This window comes from Wickerhamiella sorbophila (genome assembly GCF_002251995.1).
Source record: "Wickerhamiella sorbophila strain DS02 chromosome Unknown contig2, whole genome shotgun sequence".
Lineage (NCBI taxonomy): Eukaryota > Fungi > Ascomycota > Dipodascomycetes > Dipodascales > Trichomonascaceae > Wickerhamiella > Wickerhamiella sorbophila.
The window spans coordinates 651,219-669,855 of record NW_020194005.1 but is presented as its reverse complement, the minus strand read 5'-3'; the positions used below and the strand labels follow the sequence as shown (position 1 = coordinate 669,855).

The following is an 18,637-nucleotide window of genomic DNA, read 5'->3' as shown; positions in this document are numbered from 1 at the left end:
TAAGGCTCAGCTTGGAGTTTCAGATACAGAAAGACCGAATTTGAGGGGTCTATTAAAATAATAGAGAAAATTCAAAATATGACTTATCAGTTCGTGAAAAGAATTCCATAGATTTCGGAGACGTCGCGGCAGGAGCTGAAATACTACCAGTTTTGACCTTATTTGATTAGACTAGCGAGACCATTTTCTGGTTGGTGAGCTTAAAGCTGATAAAAAATGAAACTAGGAACTACTTAACAGCAGCCACCCGAATTGGCGTTAACACTGCTGCCCTTGAGGTTAAGAGCGGCTTTTTCTTCACCACCTTCGTTGGCTGTGGTCATTTTATCCTTAATCTCACGGGCCATAGTGAGGAAAGCCTGCTCAACGTTGGTGGACTCCTTGGCAGATGTCTCCAAAAACTGGATGCCCATGGAGTCGGCGAATTCTTTGGCCACGTTGTACTCAACGACCTTTTTGTCGGTCATATCACTCTTATTGCCAACCAGCAGCTTGACGACGCCCTCGCTGGCGAAACGGTCAATTTCCTGGAACCAGTGCTTGACGTCATTGAAAGAGTTCTGGTCAGTAACATCGTAAACAACGATGATACCATGAGCACCACGGTAGTAAGAGGAGATGATGGTTCGGAATCGTTCTTGTCCGGCGGTATCCCAAATCTGGAGCTTCACAGTTTTGGAATCAAGATCAACTGTTCTGATTTTGAAATCGACACCAATGGTAGAGATGTACGATTCAGAGAACGAGTTGTCGGCGAAGCGCAGCAACAAACACGACTTGCCGACACCTGAATCACCAATCACCAAAAGTTTGAACAAATAATCGTATCTGTAGTTAGTATTTAGTCCTGTTGACGCATTAGCGAGCCTAAAACATTGCTATTGCAAAGCAAAGCCACCTCAGATCCATGTCCGAATATCTAGTTGGACGCCCTTGGTCACGGCCAATTGTGAGGACATTCTTTGCTCATTCGTAATGCGTTAGGGGTGCTCTCAGCATTCAGTTGGTACTCTTCGTTAGCTTTGCCTTCAAAAACGAGACTGTGCTCGTCTATTGCCATTCATCTCACGTCTGCGGAGTGATTTGCCACCTGTCTACTTACTACTCGGAGTTCATGACTGGGAAGACACGCTGACCAACTCGGCGAGAAGATATCCCAAAAGGTTACCCGGAAGTATTAACATGGAGGAGACATTTCCAGCTTATTAATCATCATGTGAGGAACGTTCAGTGAAACTCAAAATAAACTGCAAGATTTAATTATATACCAAGTCATATACTTATATGGGTTGCGAAACCAATTAGTCGACCTCCTCGACAGTGGGGCCATCGTCGCCGCCGGGAGCAGCACCGCCAGGAGCACCGCCAGGGAATCCACCGGGAACGCCGCCAGGAGCGCCGCCAGCACCACCGTAGAACTTCATCATGATGGGGTTGGCAACACCCTCGAGCTCCTTCTGCTTGTCAGCGAACTCGTCAGTGGCAGCAGTCTGGTTGCTATCGAGCCACTCAATGGTCTCGTTGATAGCCTTCTCGAGCTTGGTGCGGTCACCCTCCTCGACCTTCTCCTTGAAGCCCTCCTCGCTGAGGTTGTTCTTCAGAGAGTAAGCGTAGGACTCAAGACCGTTCTTGGCAGCAATACGGCTGGACTCCTTCTCGTCTTCCTCCTTGTACTTCTCGGCCTCAGAAACCATGCGCTCAATGTCTTCCTTAGACAAACGACCCTTGTCGTTGGTGATGGTGATCTTCTGAGACTTACCAGTGCCTTTCTCAACAGCGGAGACGTTCAGGATACCATTGGCATCGATATCGAAGGTAACCTCAATCTGAGGAACACCACGGGGAGCAGGAGGAATGCCGGTAAGCTCGAACTTACCAAGCAAGTTGTTGTCCTTAGTGCGAGCACGCTCACCCTCGAAGACCTGAATCAAGACACCGGGCTGATTATCAGCGTAGGTAGAGAAAGTCTCAGACTTCTTGGTGGGGATAGTGGAATTACGGGGAATCAACTTGGTCATGACACCACCAGCGGTCTCAATACCGAGAGAAAGGGGAGCAACATCCAAAAGCAGAAGATCCTGGGTCTTGGAGGAGGTGTCACCAGTCAAAATAGCGGCCTGCACAGCAGCGCCGTAGGCAACAGCCTCATCGGGGTTGATGGAACGGTTGAGCTCCTTGCCGTTGAAGAAGTCAGAAACCAGCTTCTGAATCTTGGGGATACGGGTGGAACCACCGACCATGACAATCTCGTCAACTTGAGACTTGTCAAGCTTGGAGTCCTTAAGAACCTTCTCAACAGGCTCAAGAGTCTTGCGGAAGAGGTCCTGGCACAACTCCTCGAAACGAGCACGAGTGATCGAAGTGTAAAAGTCGATACCCTCGTACAAAGAGTCGATCTCGACGGAGGTCTGAGCAGAAGAAGAGAGAGCACGCTTAGCACGCTCGCAGGCAGTGCGCAGACGGCGGAGAGCGCGCTGGTTGCTGGAGATGTCCTTCTTGTGTTTGCGCTTGAACTCCTCAACGAAGAAGTTAACAAGGCGCGAATCGAAGTCCTCACCACCCAAGTGGGTGTCACCAGCGGTGGCCTTGACCTCGAAGATACCGTCATCAATAGAAAGCAAGGAAACATCGAAAGTACCACCACCCAAATCGAAGATAAGGACGTTGTGCTCGTTGTTACCCTTCTTGTCCAAACCGTAAGCAATTGCAGCGGCAGTGGGCTCGTTGATGATACGCAAGACGTTAAGACCAGCAATCAAACCAGCATCTTTGGTGGCCTGGCGCTGCGAATCATTGAAGTAGGCAGGGACAGTGATGACAGCCTCGGTGACCTTAGAACCAAGGTAAGCCTCAGCAATCTCCTTCATCTTGGTGAGAACCATAGCAGAGATCTCCTCAGGAGTGAAGACCTTGGTCTCACCCTTGAACTCGACCTGGATGTTAGGCTTAGCACCCTTGTCGATGACCTTGAAGGGGAAGTGCTTGATATCATTTTGAGTCTCGGGATCGTCGAATTTACGACCAATGAGACGCTTAGCATCAAAGACAGTGTTGGCGGGATTCATGGCAGCCTGGTTCTTAGCGGCATCACCAATCAGACGCTCACTGTCAGTGAAAGCAACGAACGAGGGAGTAGTACGATTACCCTGGTCGTTGGCAATAATTTCAACACGATCGTTAGCAAAGTGGGCAACACAAGAGTAAGTGGTACCCAAATCAATTCCAACAGCGGTTTTACTCATATTTGTTTTGTGTTTGTGACAGGGTAGGTGGAGGTTGCCCTTGCATTTATATATCTAATCGGTGGAATTGTGAAGAATTGCTCAGAACGTTCTGCGGCCCACGTGATCCAAACCCTAGGCCCACTTGCTGGTCAATGGAACCTTGTGGAGCTTTCTGGAGAAAGTCACCATCTGCTGCTCGAGCTTTCCAGAACATTGGGGAATGAACTCGGCAATTTTAGTTGATGCTTATTGGAATTTTGAATTGGTTTGATCCAACATTCTAGCATCAAAACTTGGGGTTGGTGACAGCCCATGCATCCCGTTGGTTTGCTAAACGCATGCTATATTTGATCAGGCGAAAAACGCTTGATTGGCGAAACGAGAAAATGCTTTAGCGGAGCAAACTAATAAAAGTTCTACTGTAACGGCTTTTTAGACTCAATAGACCGATTTAAACTGCTTCTTTTGAGAAAATTTATCAACGCGGAGTGGGCACTGCATCAACGGCCGACTGACTATGCTTAGTGGATCTGATCCGGAAAAGATGGCCTCAACGGCGCTCAACCGAGCCTATATTAAATATTGTATATTTATGTTTGATGGTATCAATGTTGGCACATGGGTACACTTTGATATACCAAACCTCTAATGCAGGCATTTTGCCAATGTACAAATTTCTGCCAGATCGGGTACCCAAAAAAGGCCTTATCTGGCCACTATACAGAAATCTACAAAGACAGTCCCGATTTATACCATAATAACTCCTCAATTACGTACAAAAAGTAGTTTAACACCGAAAGAGGATAGATCTACGTCAGGCGCTATGGTGAACGAAAGTGGTGTCTCTTTCGGATCTCACAGACCTGCTATGCTTCCGAGTATGCTTGGTTGGATGGGATTTTTTTGGTGGTTGATGGTCTGCAACGGTCATTTTTTTCACAAAAACCATGAGCACCTACCCCGGAGACTGACTCGCTCAGCAAGCTCGGGCATCAGCCAAAATGAAGTGCAATATGTTGAGGATCGAAAAAAGCACACGTCTACTGCATTGCATGAGTTCTTCAAGAATTCCAACGTTGATTTTGATCCCAGTCTTTTCACAGATTCGGTGGTTGGTCTAGCGTTCAGTGGGGGAGGCTATCGTGCAATGCTCACCGGGGCAGGCGAAGTCGCAGCCCTTGACGCAAGAACTAAAGGCAACAATGGACACGGTCATATTGGAGGGCTTTTGCAGGGCTCAAGCTATATTACTGGTTTGTCCGGTGGTGGTTGGCTTCTGGGCTCCGTTTATTTTCGAAACTTTAGCACCGTCGAGAATATTGTTAACGAAAAAGATTTATGGGATTTGGAGAAGCCCCTATTTGTGGCAGAGCAGGCAAAGGACTGTTTGTCAAAAATTAAGCTTTACTGGAGACTTTACAAAAATGTGTCTTGGAAAAAGTCGCATGGGTACTCGGTCACTATTACCGACCTATGGGGGAGGTTTTTATATCGACAATTAATCGCTGGCTTTGGTGCCGACGATATTCTTGATAATAATCCCCGGTTTTGGCGATGGTCAGATCTAAGACATGAGCACTGGTATACAGAAAGGCTGGCACCGTTTCCCATTATAACAGTCCTTAGCAGAGTCCCAGTTTACCGACCACCGCATGAAGGGTCCGCTATTATTGAGATATCACCGTTGGAGATTGGATCTTACGACAAGGACGTGGACTCATTTGTCGATATAGAGTACCTTGGGGTTAAGTTGATAAACGGTAGGCCAGATGAGAAAAACCCAATAATTGTTGGATTGGATGAAGCTGGGTTTTTGCTTGGAGCCTCATCATCTCTGTTTGATCAGATCTTCACGGGTATAATTGAGAATCTGACCACGTCTAAATCTCTGGCAAACTCTTTAAGGTGGGTGCTTCAGCATACCGGGATTATGGGGCTACGAGATGTCGCGGCTATATCTCCAAATCCATTTTTGGGGCTCTCACATGTAGGAAATGGAAAGGGGTCAGCTATTAGCTCGTCAAGCACACTCTATGTTGCGGACGGTGGTAGCAATGGGTTAAACATCCCCTTGCAGCCGTTACTAGAGCCAAGCAGAGAAGTCGATGCTATTATCGCATTCGATAACAGTGGTGCTGAGCTCGATGTTTCGTGGCCAGATGGAAGCCCTATGACGAAATCCTACGAGCGCCAGTTTTTACTACCTGGTTCGCCGCCAATGCCTTACGTACCCGACAAAGAAACTTTCGTTAATTTGGGTCTGGCTTCTCGCCCTACGTTCTTTGGATGCTACGCTCAAAATCTGACCAATTTACCAGGTGACAATGTTCCACCGCTAATTATTTATATTCCTAACGCTGGGTACTCCACTTTCTCGAACACGTCAACGTTTCAGTTGGCATACACCGACAAGAAAGTCAAAAAAATGATACAAAACGGCTACAACGTAGCGACAAGAGGTAATGGGACTTTTGATGAGGAGTGGGCAGCATGCTTAGCTTGTGCCGTGAGCCAGCGGTCTCGTGAACGTCAGAATCTGCCCCTGAGCGAGCAATGTAAGCGCTGCTTTGATCGCTATTGTTGGAATGGGGAAATAGCTAGTGATGGGGAGGAGGCTTTTCAAACTCTTAGAACAGACCGGTCATTACTTCTTCAAAACTAGCACCCGCCTAGAGGAGCGTTTGTAAAACGATATATATTTAGGAATAGCAGAAGATCTAGGAGGTGAGCACCAGTCTTCCATCTTGCAGAGTTGCAATTTCACGCAAAATTCTCTTGAGACGAGCTTGATTATCTGGATGCTGAAACAGTTTCTGTCGCAGGGTGCTCAAAAGCTCTTTGATGGTAGGACGCTGGTCCATCAAACACTTGCGAACGTCATCGGCTTGTAACAACCCATCCTCATCCGACTTGGAGGTCTTATTCAGTGCAGCGAGGTTGGTGGATGACGCAGAAGCGGAGTTAGCAACAGAGACGGCCTTTCTGTCAACACCATCATAAGGTTTGACCCCTGGGTTCAGTTCACCAACAGGAAAAGTTTTAAGGATCCTCGGAGGCAATTGAATAACGGCCATTCCAGGAAGGCGATTTTTGATAACTTTTCTTCGGAAAGGTAAAACCACCAGAGGCGTTTGGCCGTTACCAGCAGACGTACTTGCAGCGTCTGGATCGGGTTTGATCTCTGGCTCGGAATCAGCCTCTTCCTCAGACAAATAAGGGTTTTCGTCGTCACCTGAATCGTAGTATGCATTCTTTTCAAGTGCTCTCAAGTACTTTCTAAGTTTCTTTCCGTTGCGGTCGATTTGGTCCTCTCCATCCTCGAACAAAGCATCCAAATCGTTATCATCTGCATCCAAAGCATTAGCCTGTCTCTGTTCCCTTTTGATTCTGTCCTCTACCTCTTTCAGGTCTTCTTCGGGACCGTCCATAATAGGAGCACCATCGTCATCAGCAAACTCCTCGTCGAAATCCATTTCTTCCTCTAGACCCGACCTACGGTTTGTGCGTTCCTCGGAACCCTCAACAGTACGAAGACGACGGCGTTGGTGACCGGCAGCAATTGCCTCTGCACCAGGTCCAGCAGCGCCTCGTTCGGTTTGAAGCTTGTCCATAATCCAGCGAGGGATGTTTGAATTGCGTTTGCCCATTTTCTCTTCAGCTTCATCTAAGGACAATGTTGCGAACTTGCTTCGTTGATTGAGTCGATAGAACTTTTCAATTGGTATCATTTTGAATCCATCCCGATCGAACACAAAAACAACATAGGTATCAGACTGGCCGGCCTCGTAACTCGAGACCCAGGTGTTTTTGTTGTCAAAGTCCTCCATAACCCAGGGATAGTGCTCTTCATAACGCAGTTTTCTAGCAGCTTCACTGGCCTCATCGCCACCTTGAGCCTGGTAGGTCTTTTTACGTCTAAAGGGTCCCGACTTTTTGGGCTTTTCGCCATTCTCACCGCCTTGGGAAGAGGCCGCACCATTTTCGCCGTCTACAGATCCAGGATTCGAGCCTTCGGCACCAGCAGATACCTCGTCTCCAACCGTGACTTGTAAAAGCTTGGGGTCTTTTCTGTGGAAGCGAATCGGCGGGGTAAACTGGGTGGCTGGATCGATCTTGGACCGCGAGTGGAACTTTATCATATGGTAGCGGGAATCGCGAACGTCATCAATGGTGCAGCAACGTAGAGGAAATTCATCATACTTTTCTCCCGGAGCATCGGGCAGCGACGAGCTGCTTGGGCCCTGAATCCCAACCATTGGCTCTCCCTGGCCAATTTGGGGCTGTGCCATCGGCACGTAGTTCTGATTAGCATTAATTTCAGTAGGGGCTCCGGCAACAAACCCAGGGGCTGCTGTGCTAGGTTGGCTGGAGAAAGGTTGTTGAGAAATACCGCCAGAGCCTCCAGGGCCACCGGCTGGGCCAGCTATGAAAGTACTTGCTCCAGAACCAACCTGCGTGCTTCGGTTAAGCACACCGGGCGGAATCCTCCGTTGCGTGCTTCGGCGTAGCGGATCAGACGACTCGAACTTCCGCTTGCCAGTCATGATGACCAACGCCGGGCCCAAGATCGGGTTAATCATCTCCAACAAAACCATGGTAGCTAAGCAATTTGGACACGCACAGGGCTCACCTTTGCCCAGGATCAATTCAGCGTGGCGTCGCATCGCGTTTACGTTTGTTTCTATTGCTATAGCCTACAAAGTCTATCAGGAGAAGAACCGCTACACCGACGACCCCCGGCAGCTTCGTCCCACCCAACCGGGGGCGTTCGTTGGAGATTTTGCGGACCCCGTAGAGCGGAAATCCAAGTACGAGGGTGCTGGATCTTCAGCTTTGGGACGGGCCCGTGGCGATCGTCTTGGATTCTTCAGCGGAATGAGCCAAAGAGGGAAAAACAACGAAGAGTAATTTCCTCGTGACAACGCCAATATAAAATAACTCTGTTTTCAATCTGAACTTGTACATACCAAACTAGCTATTAACTTTTTACCAAACGACGACCCTTTGCAAACAAACTGCGTGCTTTCTTTGTGGACTTTTCGCCAAAGTGTTCAAGAGCCTCTTTGGTTGAAGAAAGGTGTTCGGATGAAATGTGCGTCATTTGTCTAGTCATACTGACAGAGCGCCCTTCATTCTCGGGGGGGTAATCCTGTCGTGTAGATCTCAGTGTTGCCCTCAATCACAGAGTACGTGGCCTGCAGCCAGACCGAAAGCCCCGACTCGTACTCGGCTTCACGCTGGCGGAAATTGACCAACTGGGCGAGACGAGCCTCGGATGTGGGGCCACTCAGCAGAGCGCTGAAGTCAACAGGAGGAGGTCGCTTGACTTTGGCTGAAATTTGTGTGAATTGTTGAACATTGGGAGGAGAGGGGTCCCGCTGGTCGTCTGTCTCCACTTCAGAAAGAGTGGGTGGGATTTCCGGTGGCACGATGTCGTGGTTGTCGGAAATCATAGATAGTGCCGATGTATTACTATCATTATGGGCATGGTGTGTAGCTTCTGACGAGGAGGAGAAAGTCCCTCTGGTTGTAACTTTCTCTGCTTCGCCACCGTCATGGCTTTGATCCATATTCTCTAGCATGTTCCCTGTGAGACTCAGATCTTTCACAAGACTTCTATCGCCAGATGTATCTTTAGCTTCATTGTCCTCTGTGTCATCTTGTTTACCAACAACCGTTGATGAAGAAACATCAGCATCTCCATCATCTTCGATGGGCTGCCAACGAGGCTTTTCGCCTTCTTCTGTAACTGGGCTGGCAGCAATAAAATTCAGCTTTGGTAACCCGGAGGGTTCTGTGTTGATGGCCAAAGTATTGATACCGCTCTCAAGAGGTTCTGTAGGTAAATTGTCAGCAAAAGCCGCAGTATCACCAATCTTTGGTGTCGATACATCAGTGGTATCCTTAATTTCGGATGTGTCAGAAGTACTCCGAGTATGCAAGGGCTGGACATTCTGGTAAACAGAGATTGGTCTATCGAGGAACTCAGTTGTGCCTTCGTACAGCTCTGCAATCTCGGCATCCAGCGATTCGTCAATAGTTGACGACCGACTCGTTGCGCTGGTGCTACGCGAGTGTGTGTAGCCACCAAGAGCACCCTTATCAATCGATCTACGTTTGTCTGAGGACGTGAATGTGTCCATGATTTCATGTTCGAGACGAACCTGCTCGTCCGGAGTAGGAGGCTCCGAATCGGTCATCGTTTCGTTCGCCTCATCAATGCTAGAGCGCTCAGACTCGGCATCTTTGTCTGCAGATGTTGGGAGGGGGGGCTTCGCATTGCCCACACTGTCGGTGGAATAGTAGACGCTCTCGCGAGTTAGTTGGGAATATGGGTGCGTTTGGCGTGTACCATAGTAATCATAAATATCCTCGTATATACGAGATTGAGGTGCTCCAGCGTCTGACTCTCTCTGCTCGTCATCTGACCCTGGAGTGTCAGCGTACCCAGATTCAGCAGACTCGTGTGTCGGGCCCAATTCGGGTTCCGTGGACTTTTTGGCTACTGGCTCCGGCTCTGATAGTTTGAAGACAGGCGATTCGGTAGGCACGGGTCTTCTTGTAACAGTCGACTGGCGTTTGGCCTTTGAGGAGTGCCTAGACGCCAAGGACGACTGCCTAGACGCATGAGCACTCGGCGGCTTGGGTAGAGAGCCTTCTTCTGAAAGTGGCGTACCCGACCTAGAGGAAAAGTCGTTACGAGGCGGCTCTTCCGACTCCTCCGGGATTGTCGGAGTGTCTTTGTTGGCCAACCGAGCAGACATAGGTGTTGAAGGTCTACTGGTCGCCGGAGACGCAGTAGCTGGTGGCTGCTCTAGCGCTTCTTCTTTCACCTCACTCTGCTTTGGTGAGTGAGACTCCGAGTCTGCTGGTTCTTCAGTCACACTGCCCAGCCCGTCGTCGTATTCATCGCCCCAGCCATCGCCATCGTAGGAGGCCCCCACTGAAACCCAGCGCTTGGACTCTTTCCGGCCTACTACTGGTGTATACTCTTTGAATCTTTTGGTTAGTGCTGCTTTATCAACGGCAGTTGTTGCTACTTACTGATTGCCAGCCATTGATAGTGACTGTGATCCCCACGCGTTCCAAGTAGTAAGCTGATCGCTAAGCCTAGACCACGCAAGACAAGGGTTTGGCGGGGTGGAAGGTGCTCGGTTCCTTTGTTGATCGTGTGCTAAATGATAACTTAAACGATATGGGGCCCGTTCTACCAGATGGGAGCTACACTAAAAGATAAAATTGAACAAGAGGCATAATTGAGTTCTTCAAAGAGTCAGAACTTTCAGCGCAAACCCGTCCCCTGGCTAAATTTAACCTATACTTGCGAAAAAAGCCTTTGTAGGTGTAAACTAACGGTTTTGTTCGACCTTGTTATTCAGCAAAAAAAACAACCTTATCACACTGAAAAGTTACTGCAGGATCTGTTTCAGGTTATGGTTAGAATAAATCGGCAAGGTAAATTCCAGCAAGTTTTAGGACTGGATGCGAGCAGGCAGCTAGGACTCGTGCCAGTATGGTATATCGAACTACCCGCGACCGAACTAAGCGGTATGCTTGCTAAACTTAAAGAGTCGTTACCTGCAGAACCCTTTGATCTGGCCCACATTCGACGTATTGTGAAGTTGGAAACTTCAGAGGACAAAGGTATACTGTTAAGATTGCTGGTTTGTAGTCAGGGCCTGGTTCCTGAAAGCACCGTGCAGGAGTTAGTTGGTTCGCACAAGCTGCACTCGGCTCGAGTATCAAAATACCAGGCCGATACAAAAGAAGAATCGGCCCAATGGAGCCAAGAATCGGGCTGGCCAATTTCGTGGCGAGGAAACCCTGCAGCAGTGCTACCAGTGTTGTCCCCAGAGACTCAAAAGCAGATGGAGGAGTGGGTGGAGAGAATCGCCAAGAGTGACAGAGTTCGAGCGCTGGTCGTGAACCCTATAACTAACGAGCTGCTTGCAGATGAGTGTGAACAGAAAACGACCCATCCGTTGAACCATGCAGTGATGCGGGCCATCCAAGCGGTTGCCGAGCGAGAGCGTCAAGCTAAACGCGGGAATCCCGAGTCAGAGAACTATTTATGTCTTGATATGGACGTGTACACTACAGACGAGCCTTGCACTATGTGCAGCATGGCTCTTGTCCATTCGCGAATTGGGCGTCTAATCTACATTCGACAGTCGACGGTGTCGGGGGCTATAGATCCACGCAGCCAACTAAGCTATGGTCTCCACGGCCGCCCTCAGTTGAATCATACATTCCAAGTTTGGCAATACCACTTGGAGGGTTGATTATTTATAACATCTAATGCCGGTGCATTAGGCGCGTGAGACATTCGTATGACAATTTGCAGGTCTGCGACGCGCCCGCGTCTACCAGGACACGCAGTACGGTCTGTTTCAATAACATTGTAGAACCAGCATAAAAAATCATCTAACAAAAAGCGGAAAGATGCGAGCCTGCTAGTCTCTGCTCGGGCTAACCTCTGACCACTAAATCCCCGTTGGTCCTTCTGGGTAAAGGGTTGCACCGTGCATGAAATTCTTAGGTCCTAGTTGCATGATGCACATATTCGAAATCATCCACTGGACCTGCTGACATAACTAACCAAAACAAGTTCGTGGGGAGAGTTTTTTTTGGTTCTTTGTTGTTTGTACACTATATTTTTCAACTGGACGAACCACCCCAGCTGTCTACCATACTAGTCGAGTATGGATCATCAACACCACCTAGACGAGGACTTTGTCTACGCCAGATCATACTCTTCGCGGCCGTCCTCTTTCTATGGCCAGCTGCTATCCTCGTCTACTCAATCCTTTGCCTCAGTAACCGCTCAAGGCGCTGCTTCTGCTCTTCAAAGCGTGTCCGACGCTCAACTAAGTCCGTCGGAACCAGCGACACCCAGCGCAGAGAACCGCCGCGCTCTTTCACCGCTCCCCACAAACAAGCTCTATGGTTTCAAGCCGACAACCACTGTTATGACGTCGCCGCCGTATTTATCACAATTCCCAGACAGTATGCATGACAATATGGTGGAAAGGACCTCGTTCACGACCCAGAGACCGCTCTCCATTGGCTCTTTGAGCGATATTTCATCGCCGGTATCCCGTCGGCCCTCGACAGCCGGTAGAACCCACCGCCGCGCTCGTTCTCGTATAGCTGCACCAATCGGTGAGCTGGATACCCACGAAAGCCTTCAGTACCAAAGCGGTATGTCGCCCCCGACTCCTTTGGGCTCGCCTCGTGCCGACAATATTCACTATTTTGGCTCTCAGCCTTCTTCTGCTGGCTCCGGACTCGGTAACAGCCTTTTAAGCGTAGCATCGCCGCCAATAGGACTGGGGATAAACACCGTTCCCCCAACACCTCCGTCTGAACAATTGGCTTCATTACAAGACATATTTGTTGCGCTGGCGCACAAGGAACGTACCTACTTGGAAGCTCAGCAGGCTTTGGACGATGCATGGGACGATCTCAAACAATTCCGCAAGACGTTGAACGATACGCTTGGTCCCGCAAATGGTCCTCTTGTTCTCCTGGGCCACCCCCAAATAATTTCTCGCCGCTATTTCCCCAACCTAGGTATCAACTCCCTGTACCTCGAGGCTCAGTCCCTGTCTCCCTCAGATTGCGACTTTGCTCGGCTCACTGGCGCTTGGGAACTCGATGAGTCCATCCATTACGCGAACAGGGCTAGGAAGACGACACAGAATGCATCTTATGCCCGCCGTTTTGTTTTAATTATCCTTGATGTGCTGCACTGTATTATTACCACAACGCTGCCCATTGTCCAGCCCGGCCAACGGGGCCCGGCCGCAGTGACCTGGCGTCCAATTTACCCCTCCCCCACTCAAACATTGCTTTATGCATTTAAATCATCTTGAGCCGTATATTTATATAAACATTATTTCCCTTCCCCTATTCATTTCAGAACTAGGTTTGCATTCCGCAGCTTGAGATACTCTTGGTCGACACCTGGACCGAGACTCATTACAATCTCGTAGACTTGTTTATTGTGAAATCGCAGACCGCCAGCAGTCTTGTAAGGGGCCGGGAGACCAGTGATGTCGCAGTAGTGCTTAGCAGGAAGAAGCGAAGGCGGTCCTTCCACGCTGAAATACGTGGGTGTGTCTGGCGGCAGAGAACCCACACGCTTTTGCTCTTCTTGCAAAACACTCTTAGCATTGCGGGTCTTCTTGGGTAGCTTCCATCCGGTCTTGAACGCTGGATCCATTTTTGAATGACAAAGCGAACGGGGGAACGGACGGCCAGGACGTTATTTATTGATATTTATTTACATCGAAACTAGTTTGATGCCTGACGAATAAGCAGACTTTTCAGGAAATCACTGCTGTTGACCATTGACAGGCCAACGGATCTCAGTTGGACCACTGGCCAGAAATCGGTAGAGTAGAGAGCATGCAGTTTGTCGACAACCCCAAGTTTCAGGTGATTTGGTAGATAAGCTGATTTCCAGTAGGGCTCGAGGGCCATCAAGCTACCAATATCAAGACCACGCCCAATTGCAGTTTCAAGAGCCTCCAAAAGGAACTCGACATCGCGTTGACCCATGTTAAGACCCTGTCCAGCAAGCGGATGAGTCGCGTGAGCTGCGTCACCGACCAGTGCAATTCTTTCCTCAACATAGGTATCGGCATGACGCATTCGCATAGGGAATCCAGCCCTTGTATTCTCCTGCAGATTCTCGACGTACACGGGCAGGTTATTAACCTCGTCTTCAATAGGCGTGTTGTCCAGACGCCAGTTAATCTCGTCAAAAATAGCAGCAGTATCCGCTGGGTCCATCTTATGCAAGTAATCGAGGTCAACAGGTTCAAGGCGGAACCCGGCATTTACCATTGCGCAAAACGCTTTGGGTTCCAACTGCTGCAGCCACTTGGCTCGCTCGGGCAAAGTTGACCAGACAAGCGTAGCATGGCCCTCAGGCATTGGAAGCATAGCAATAGGACCACTTGGGAGAAATCGCTGGTAGGCAACCGCGCGAGAGTTGTCGTACTCAAGATCCAGCGAGGCCACAACACCGAATCGCCCGTAATCCCAACCTCGGCTTTCGATACCGCTGAACATACGCACAGGGGACTGCTGACCGTCGCAACCAACGAGCAAGCGAGCCTCAATTTCAAGGCCGTTATCCAAGACAACGGTCGGCCAATTTCCTTGACGGATCTCGGTGACTTTTGCAGAATCATGGATATCGTTGAATCCTAGAGAATTCAATCTCTCCGACAGACCCTGCTGGATATTCGAATTCTCAATCATGTACGCAATCTCGGTCGTCTCACCATCATAGAAAGGGTCAAACTCAATCCTTGAGCCACTGACTCCATCCCAAACTTTCATTTCATCATAAGGCATCACCCGGTCCTGGGCGACATGATCCCACGCACCAATTCGTTGCAGAAACCGCACGCTTCGTGGCGTCAAGCTACTCACACGGTTCTCATACTTGTCACTTGTAACCCTATCTTTCCATCCTTTCAAGCGGTCCATGGATTGGCCCTCAATGAGAGTGACATCAAGACCTGAAGCGATCGGGGAGCTTTTCAGAGCAGTCGCCAAACTGAGGCCCGCGGGGCCACCCCCGACAATTACAACGTCCTTCTGTACACGCTTTACCGCATTTTGGGCTACGGTGCTGTTGAAACGCAAGCTTAATCCAGCTATAATCCCTACTTTTCGCGACAGCATCGGGTGACTTTCTTAAATGGCAGAGCGCTTGCCTACGTAATCACCTTCATTTGACTATAATGGGCGCCTTGTTAAGTATACCATTAGTGCCCGTAAATATGGCAATTTCGGCTGTGTCGTCTTGCATTGGGGTTGGAATTTCGAATGCATTGTGTGGAGCCTTTGGAAGCACTTTCAAATCGTCTCTCGCCACCCGGTTGATGTACGCATTCTTGTTTGTGGTCAACAGTATTATCTCTTGGATTTCACTCAATGACTGGATTATTGGCAAGCTGGACCTATTAAAACAAGCTTGTAGTGGTGATGAGTGTACGGGGTTTATTGCTGTCCACCGAATCCAGTCATCGCTAGGTTTATTGTTCCTTATCATGGCTGGTCTTCTTGCTGCATTGCCGGCTGCTGTACCTCTTAAAGACCGCGTTACTCTACAGAATGGGTACTGGAGAGGCAAAATCTTGTTCTGGCTTCTATGTCTTGTCACGAACTTCTTTATTCCTGCTGGATTCTGGGTCTTTTGGGGTAATTATGTTGCCCCACTGTTTTCCTTCTTTTTCATCCTGATTGGCCTGGTGTTGCTTGTGGACTGCGCCCACTCATGGGCTGAAATGTGTTTGAGTAAAATCGAAGATTCTGAGAACTCAAATACTTGGAAGTACATCCTTGTCGGCTCTACGGCTAGTATGTACACTGGTGCCGTCATTTTGACGGTCATCATGTACTGGTTCTTTGCTAGTACTGGGTGCTCCATGAACCAAGCTGCAATTACACTCAACGTGGTGTTTATTATTATTGTTTCTGCCATCTCTGTACATCCCAGCGTCCAGGAGAACAACCCCCGGGCTGGCTTGGCTCAATCAGCTATGGTGGCAATCTACTGCACGTATTTGACAATGTCCGCTGTTTCGTCTGAGCCTGACGACAAGAATTGTAACCCAATTGTTCGTTCTAGGGGTACTCGCACGTTTTCAATCGTTATCGGTGCGCTATTCACATTTTTGGCTATCGCTTATACTACAACTCGAGCTGCGTCAAAGTCTTCAGTCGAGGATCCTGAGGCAATTGATATCACAGATTCTTCCAGAACCGAAACTAGACGGCGAGCTCTGCGTCAGGCTGTCGATGAGGGCAGTCTTCCGGCTTCAGCTTTAGAGGACACTGCCTGGTTAGATGATTCAATTGAGCAAGTCCAACAGCCACAGTACAACTACATCCTGTTCCATCTTATCTTTTTGCTTGCCACCCAGTACACAGCCACTCTACTAACCATGAACGTGGAGAAAGATTTATCGGATAACTTTGTACCCGTTGGCCGAACCTACTTTGCGACGTGGACCAAAATTTACAGCTCTTGGATCTGCTTCGTACTGTATGCATGGTCCCTTCTTGCTCCGGTCTTTATGCCAGATAGATTTTAAGTATTTATTCACGCCCTATAGTTTCCCCTGTGTTGGGTCTTAGATAACTCCTTGATGAAAAAAATGGATTTTGTTTTCGTTCGAGATCTGGCGGTGAAGACAATTACAGGCGTAGATGCCTGGAAACGCCCCCAGTCTCAGCCTCTGTTGATTTCTATTTTCATTAATGCCAACATCAAAGACGTTGGTCGAACCGACCATCTGAGCAAGTCCTTGAACTATGATGTCATTTCTCGCAATGTTTCTCAGTATATTGAGACTCGACGTTATCAATCGCTCGAGCACATTGCCGAATCAGTCGCCAAAAAAGTTTTGTCGCAATGCTCAGACGGGCACTGGACTCGAATTCATGTGAAAAAGCCCCGGTCACTTCTGAGAGCTGACTCTAGTGAAATCGTGATTGCCCGCCGCCGTGGTCGCTCAGAACAATTTTTAAAGCACGATACTCCTGATTTGGTTCGAATCAATAAACTCAATTTGGTTACAATTATTGGTGTAAACCACATTGAGCGGCTCTATCGTCAGAATGTGGAGATCGACATCACAATGTTCAAACCTTTGACTGCAGATTCAACGTACGACGAGAGATACGACTATAGAATGATCGCTGAGCGTGTTTGTGAGTTTGTTGAAGCCTCTGCCTACAAAACGATTGAGTCATTCGCTCAATCCGTTGCACAGGTCGTTTGCTCATTAGGCGTTGAGAAGGTCAAAGTGAGTGCTGCCAAACCTAGCGCTTTAACGTTTGCAGAGGGTGCTGGTGTTGAACTGACTCGCACTGTTTCAGACTTTTCTGCCCAAGAGCTTGAAGCGGTACGTACTCTCAACAAAACTCCTGAGCCCGAGTCTCTTTTCCCTCCTACTGCTGTTGATCTCACTAAAGACTGCCACAGAGTTTACCTGGCATTCGGCACAAATGTTGGTGAGCCCATAGCTAATGTGAGACAGGCTATTCGAGAGTTGGCTTCCCGCGGTGTCGAGGTATTTGCCACGTCTAATATCTACATCTCAGAGCCAATGTACGTCCAGGACCAAGAACGGTTCCATAATGGTGTTTTTGCATGCAATACCTCGTTATCTCCACAAAATCTCCTCAAAGTTATCAAGGAGATTGAGTACCAGCAATTCGGACGGGTCAAGGTTATTGACAACGGCCCCAGGCCAATGGACCTAGATATTCTGCTTTACGATGATGCAGTGATGAACACACCCGAACTGAACATTCCTCATATCGATATGCTAAATCGTGCATTTGTCTTGCAGCCATTGGTTGATGTTGTCTCGCCAGAGCTCTTACATCCTCTGACTGCTGAACCTTTTGTCAATCATCTAGAGCAACTCCCGAAATCCTCGTTGAATCAATCTTCAAGTGCAATGTCACAGATTATACCCTTCGGGCCTACTAGTAACCTGGTTTCCTCTAAAGGGCTCGTTGTTGATCCCATCAACCATTCCGAACCGACGATAGTCATGGCAATTGTAAACCTTACGCCAGACTCATTCAGCGATGGAGGGACTGTAACCGTCGAGAACATTGTCTCAAAATGCCTGGAACATGTGAAAAATGGCGCCCACATTCTGGATGTTGGAGGGCTGTCTACTCGTCCCAACTCTCAACCTTGTTCATCCGAGGAGGAGCTCAACCGAGTTGTTCCTGCTATTCAGGCAATACGTGCGCATCCAGAGCTTGCAAATATTCCAATTTCGATCGACACTTATCGGTCAGAGGTAGCAGCGGCAGCACTTGATGCAGGTGCTAATATCATCAACGATGTGTTCTCTGGCCGTATGGACGAAAATATATTCGCAGTAGCAGCCCGATACGAAGCACCGCTCGTTCTGGGCCATGCCCGTGGCACTCAGGAGACAATGAATTCACTTGCTAAGTATGATAATGTTCTGGGTGAAGTCTCTTGCGAGCTGGCAGAGAGGATAGAGGTGGCTATGAAGGCCGGAGTCAAAAGATGGCAAATAATCCTTGATCCCGGACTAGGATTTGCCAAAAACCAAGAACAAAACCTGGAGATTATAAGGAACTTCTCTGATCTCCGCCATTGCCCAGGAGTCGAGGGATACCCTTGGCTCGTTGGCCCTTCTCGAAAGCGTTTTATTGGCACAATCACTGGTGTAGACGAGGCAAAAGATAGGGTCATGGGAACTGCCACTGTCTTGACTTCAATGATTGCTAACGGTGCCGATATTGTTCGTGTGCACGATACTAAAGCTATGGCAGAAACCGCCAAAATGGCTGATGCTATTTATCGTCTCAAACCTTAGCTTCTAATGCGAGTTTTTCTA

At 48.7% G+C, this 18,637-nt stretch overlaps 12 protein-coding genes across 12 annotated transcripts; 6 read left to right on the top strand and 6 right to left on the bottom strand.

Moving 5' to 3' along the window:
• Positions 1-233: 233 nt before the first annotated feature.
• On the bottom strand, positions 234-1,116 carry B9G98_03662 (Ras-related protein ORAB-1; the record flags this gene model as incomplete). Its single annotated transcript, XM_024810219.1, has 2 exons — positions 234-828; positions 1,106-1,116. 2 exons carry the CDS (start codon positions 1,114-1,116, stop codon positions 234-236), a joined length of 606 nt encoding a protein of 201 aa, XP_024665987.1.
• A 185-nt stretch (positions 1,117-1,301) lies between these two features.
• On the bottom strand, positions 1,302-3,242 carry B9G98_03661 (Heat shock protein SSA3; the record flags this gene model as incomplete). Its single annotated transcript, XM_024810218.1, has 1 exon — positions 1,302-3,242. One exon carries the CDS (start codon positions 3,240-3,242, stop codon positions 1,302-1,304), a length of 1,941 nt encoding a protein of 646 aa, XP_024665986.1.
• Positions 3,243-4,047: 805 nt separating this feature from the next.
• On the top strand, positions 4,048-5,886 carry B9G98_03660 (Lysophospholipase 1; the record flags this gene model as incomplete). The annotated part of the gene is made up of 1 exon (XM_024810217.1): positions 4,048-5,886. The coding sequence occupies one exon, from the start codon at positions 4,048-4,050 to the stop codon at positions 5,884-5,886; it is 1,839 nt and encodes a 612-aa protein (XP_024665985.1).
• Positions 5,887-5,941: 55 nt separating this feature from the next.
• B9G98_03659 (Transcription initiation factor IIF subunit alpha) lies at positions 5,942-7,768 on the bottom strand (the record flags this gene model as incomplete). Its single annotated transcript, XM_024810216.1, has 1 exon — positions 5,942-7,768. One exon carries the CDS (start codon positions 7,766-7,768, stop codon positions 5,942-5,944), a length of 1,827 nt encoding a protein of 608 aa, XP_024665984.1.
• A 49-nt stretch (positions 7,769-7,817) lies between these two features.
• Positions 7,818-8,132, top strand: B9G98_03658 (hypothetical protein; the record flags this gene model as incomplete). The annotated part of the gene is made up of 1 exon (XM_024810215.1): positions 7,818-8,132. The coding sequence occupies one exon, from the start codon at positions 7,818-7,820 to the stop codon at positions 8,130-8,132; it is 315 nt and encodes a 104-aa protein (XP_024665983.1).
• An 89-nt stretch (positions 8,133-8,221) lies between these two features.
• On the bottom strand, positions 8,222-10,360 carry B9G98_03657 (hypothetical protein). Its single transcript, XM_024810214.1, has 2 exons — positions 10,269-10,360; positions 8,222-10,223 (listed from the first exon to the last, which is right to left on the bottom strand). The coding sequence occupies exons 1-2, from the start codon at positions 10,280-10,282 to the stop codon at positions 8,354-8,356; spliced, it is 1,884 nt and encodes a 627-aa protein (XP_024665982.1). The 5' UTR covers positions 10,283-10,360; the 3' UTR covers positions 8,222-8,353.
• A 297-nt stretch (positions 10,361-10,657) lies between these two features.
• On the top strand, positions 10,658-11,506 carry B9G98_03656 (tRNA-specific adenosine deaminase subunit TAD3; the record flags this gene model as incomplete). Its single annotated transcript, XM_024810213.1, has 1 exon — positions 10,658-11,506. The coding sequence occupies one exon, from the start codon at positions 10,658-10,660 to the stop codon at positions 11,504-11,506; it is 849 nt and encodes a 282-aa protein (XP_024665981.1).
• A 420-nt stretch (positions 11,507-11,926) lies between these two features.
• Positions 11,927-13,099, top strand: B9G98_03655 (hypothetical protein; the record flags this gene model as incomplete). Its single annotated transcript, XM_024810212.1, has 1 exon — positions 11,927-13,099. One exon carries the CDS (start codon positions 11,927-11,929, stop codon positions 13,097-13,099), a length of 1,173 nt encoding a protein of 390 aa, XP_024665980.1.
• A 38-nt stretch (positions 13,100-13,137) lies between these two features.
• On the bottom strand, positions 13,138-13,449 carry B9G98_03654 (Chromatin-remodeling complex subunit IES6; the record flags this gene model as incomplete). The annotated part of the gene is made up of 1 exon (XM_024810211.1): positions 13,138-13,449. One exon carries the CDS (start codon positions 13,447-13,449, stop codon positions 13,138-13,140), a length of 312 nt encoding a protein of 103 aa, XP_024665979.1.
• A 71-nt stretch (positions 13,450-13,520) lies between these two features.
• On the bottom strand, positions 13,521-14,924 carry B9G98_03653 (Ubiquinone biosynthesis monooxygenase COQ6, mitochondrial; the record flags this gene model as incomplete). The annotated part of the gene is made up of 1 exon (XM_024810210.1): positions 13,521-14,924. The coding sequence occupies one exon, from the start codon at positions 14,922-14,924 to the stop codon at positions 13,521-13,523; it is 1,404 nt and encodes a 467-aa protein (XP_024665978.1).
• A 98-nt stretch (positions 14,925-15,022) lies between these two features.
• On the top strand, positions 15,023-16,339 carry B9G98_03652 (Membrane protein TMS1; the record flags this gene model as incomplete). Its single annotated transcript, XM_024810209.1, has 1 exon — positions 15,023-16,339. The coding sequence occupies one exon, from the start codon at positions 15,023-15,025 to the stop codon at positions 16,337-16,339; it is 1,317 nt and encodes a 438-aa protein (XP_024665977.1).
• A 63-nt stretch (positions 16,340-16,402) lies between these two features.
• On the top strand, positions 16,403-18,616 carry B9G98_03651 (Folic acid synthesis protein fol1; the record flags this gene model as incomplete). The annotated part of the gene is made up of 1 exon (XM_024810208.1): positions 16,403-18,616. One exon carries the CDS (start codon positions 16,403-16,405, stop codon positions 18,614-18,616), a length of 2,214 nt encoding a protein of 737 aa, XP_024665976.1.
• Positions 18,617-18,637: the final 21 nt, after the last annotated feature.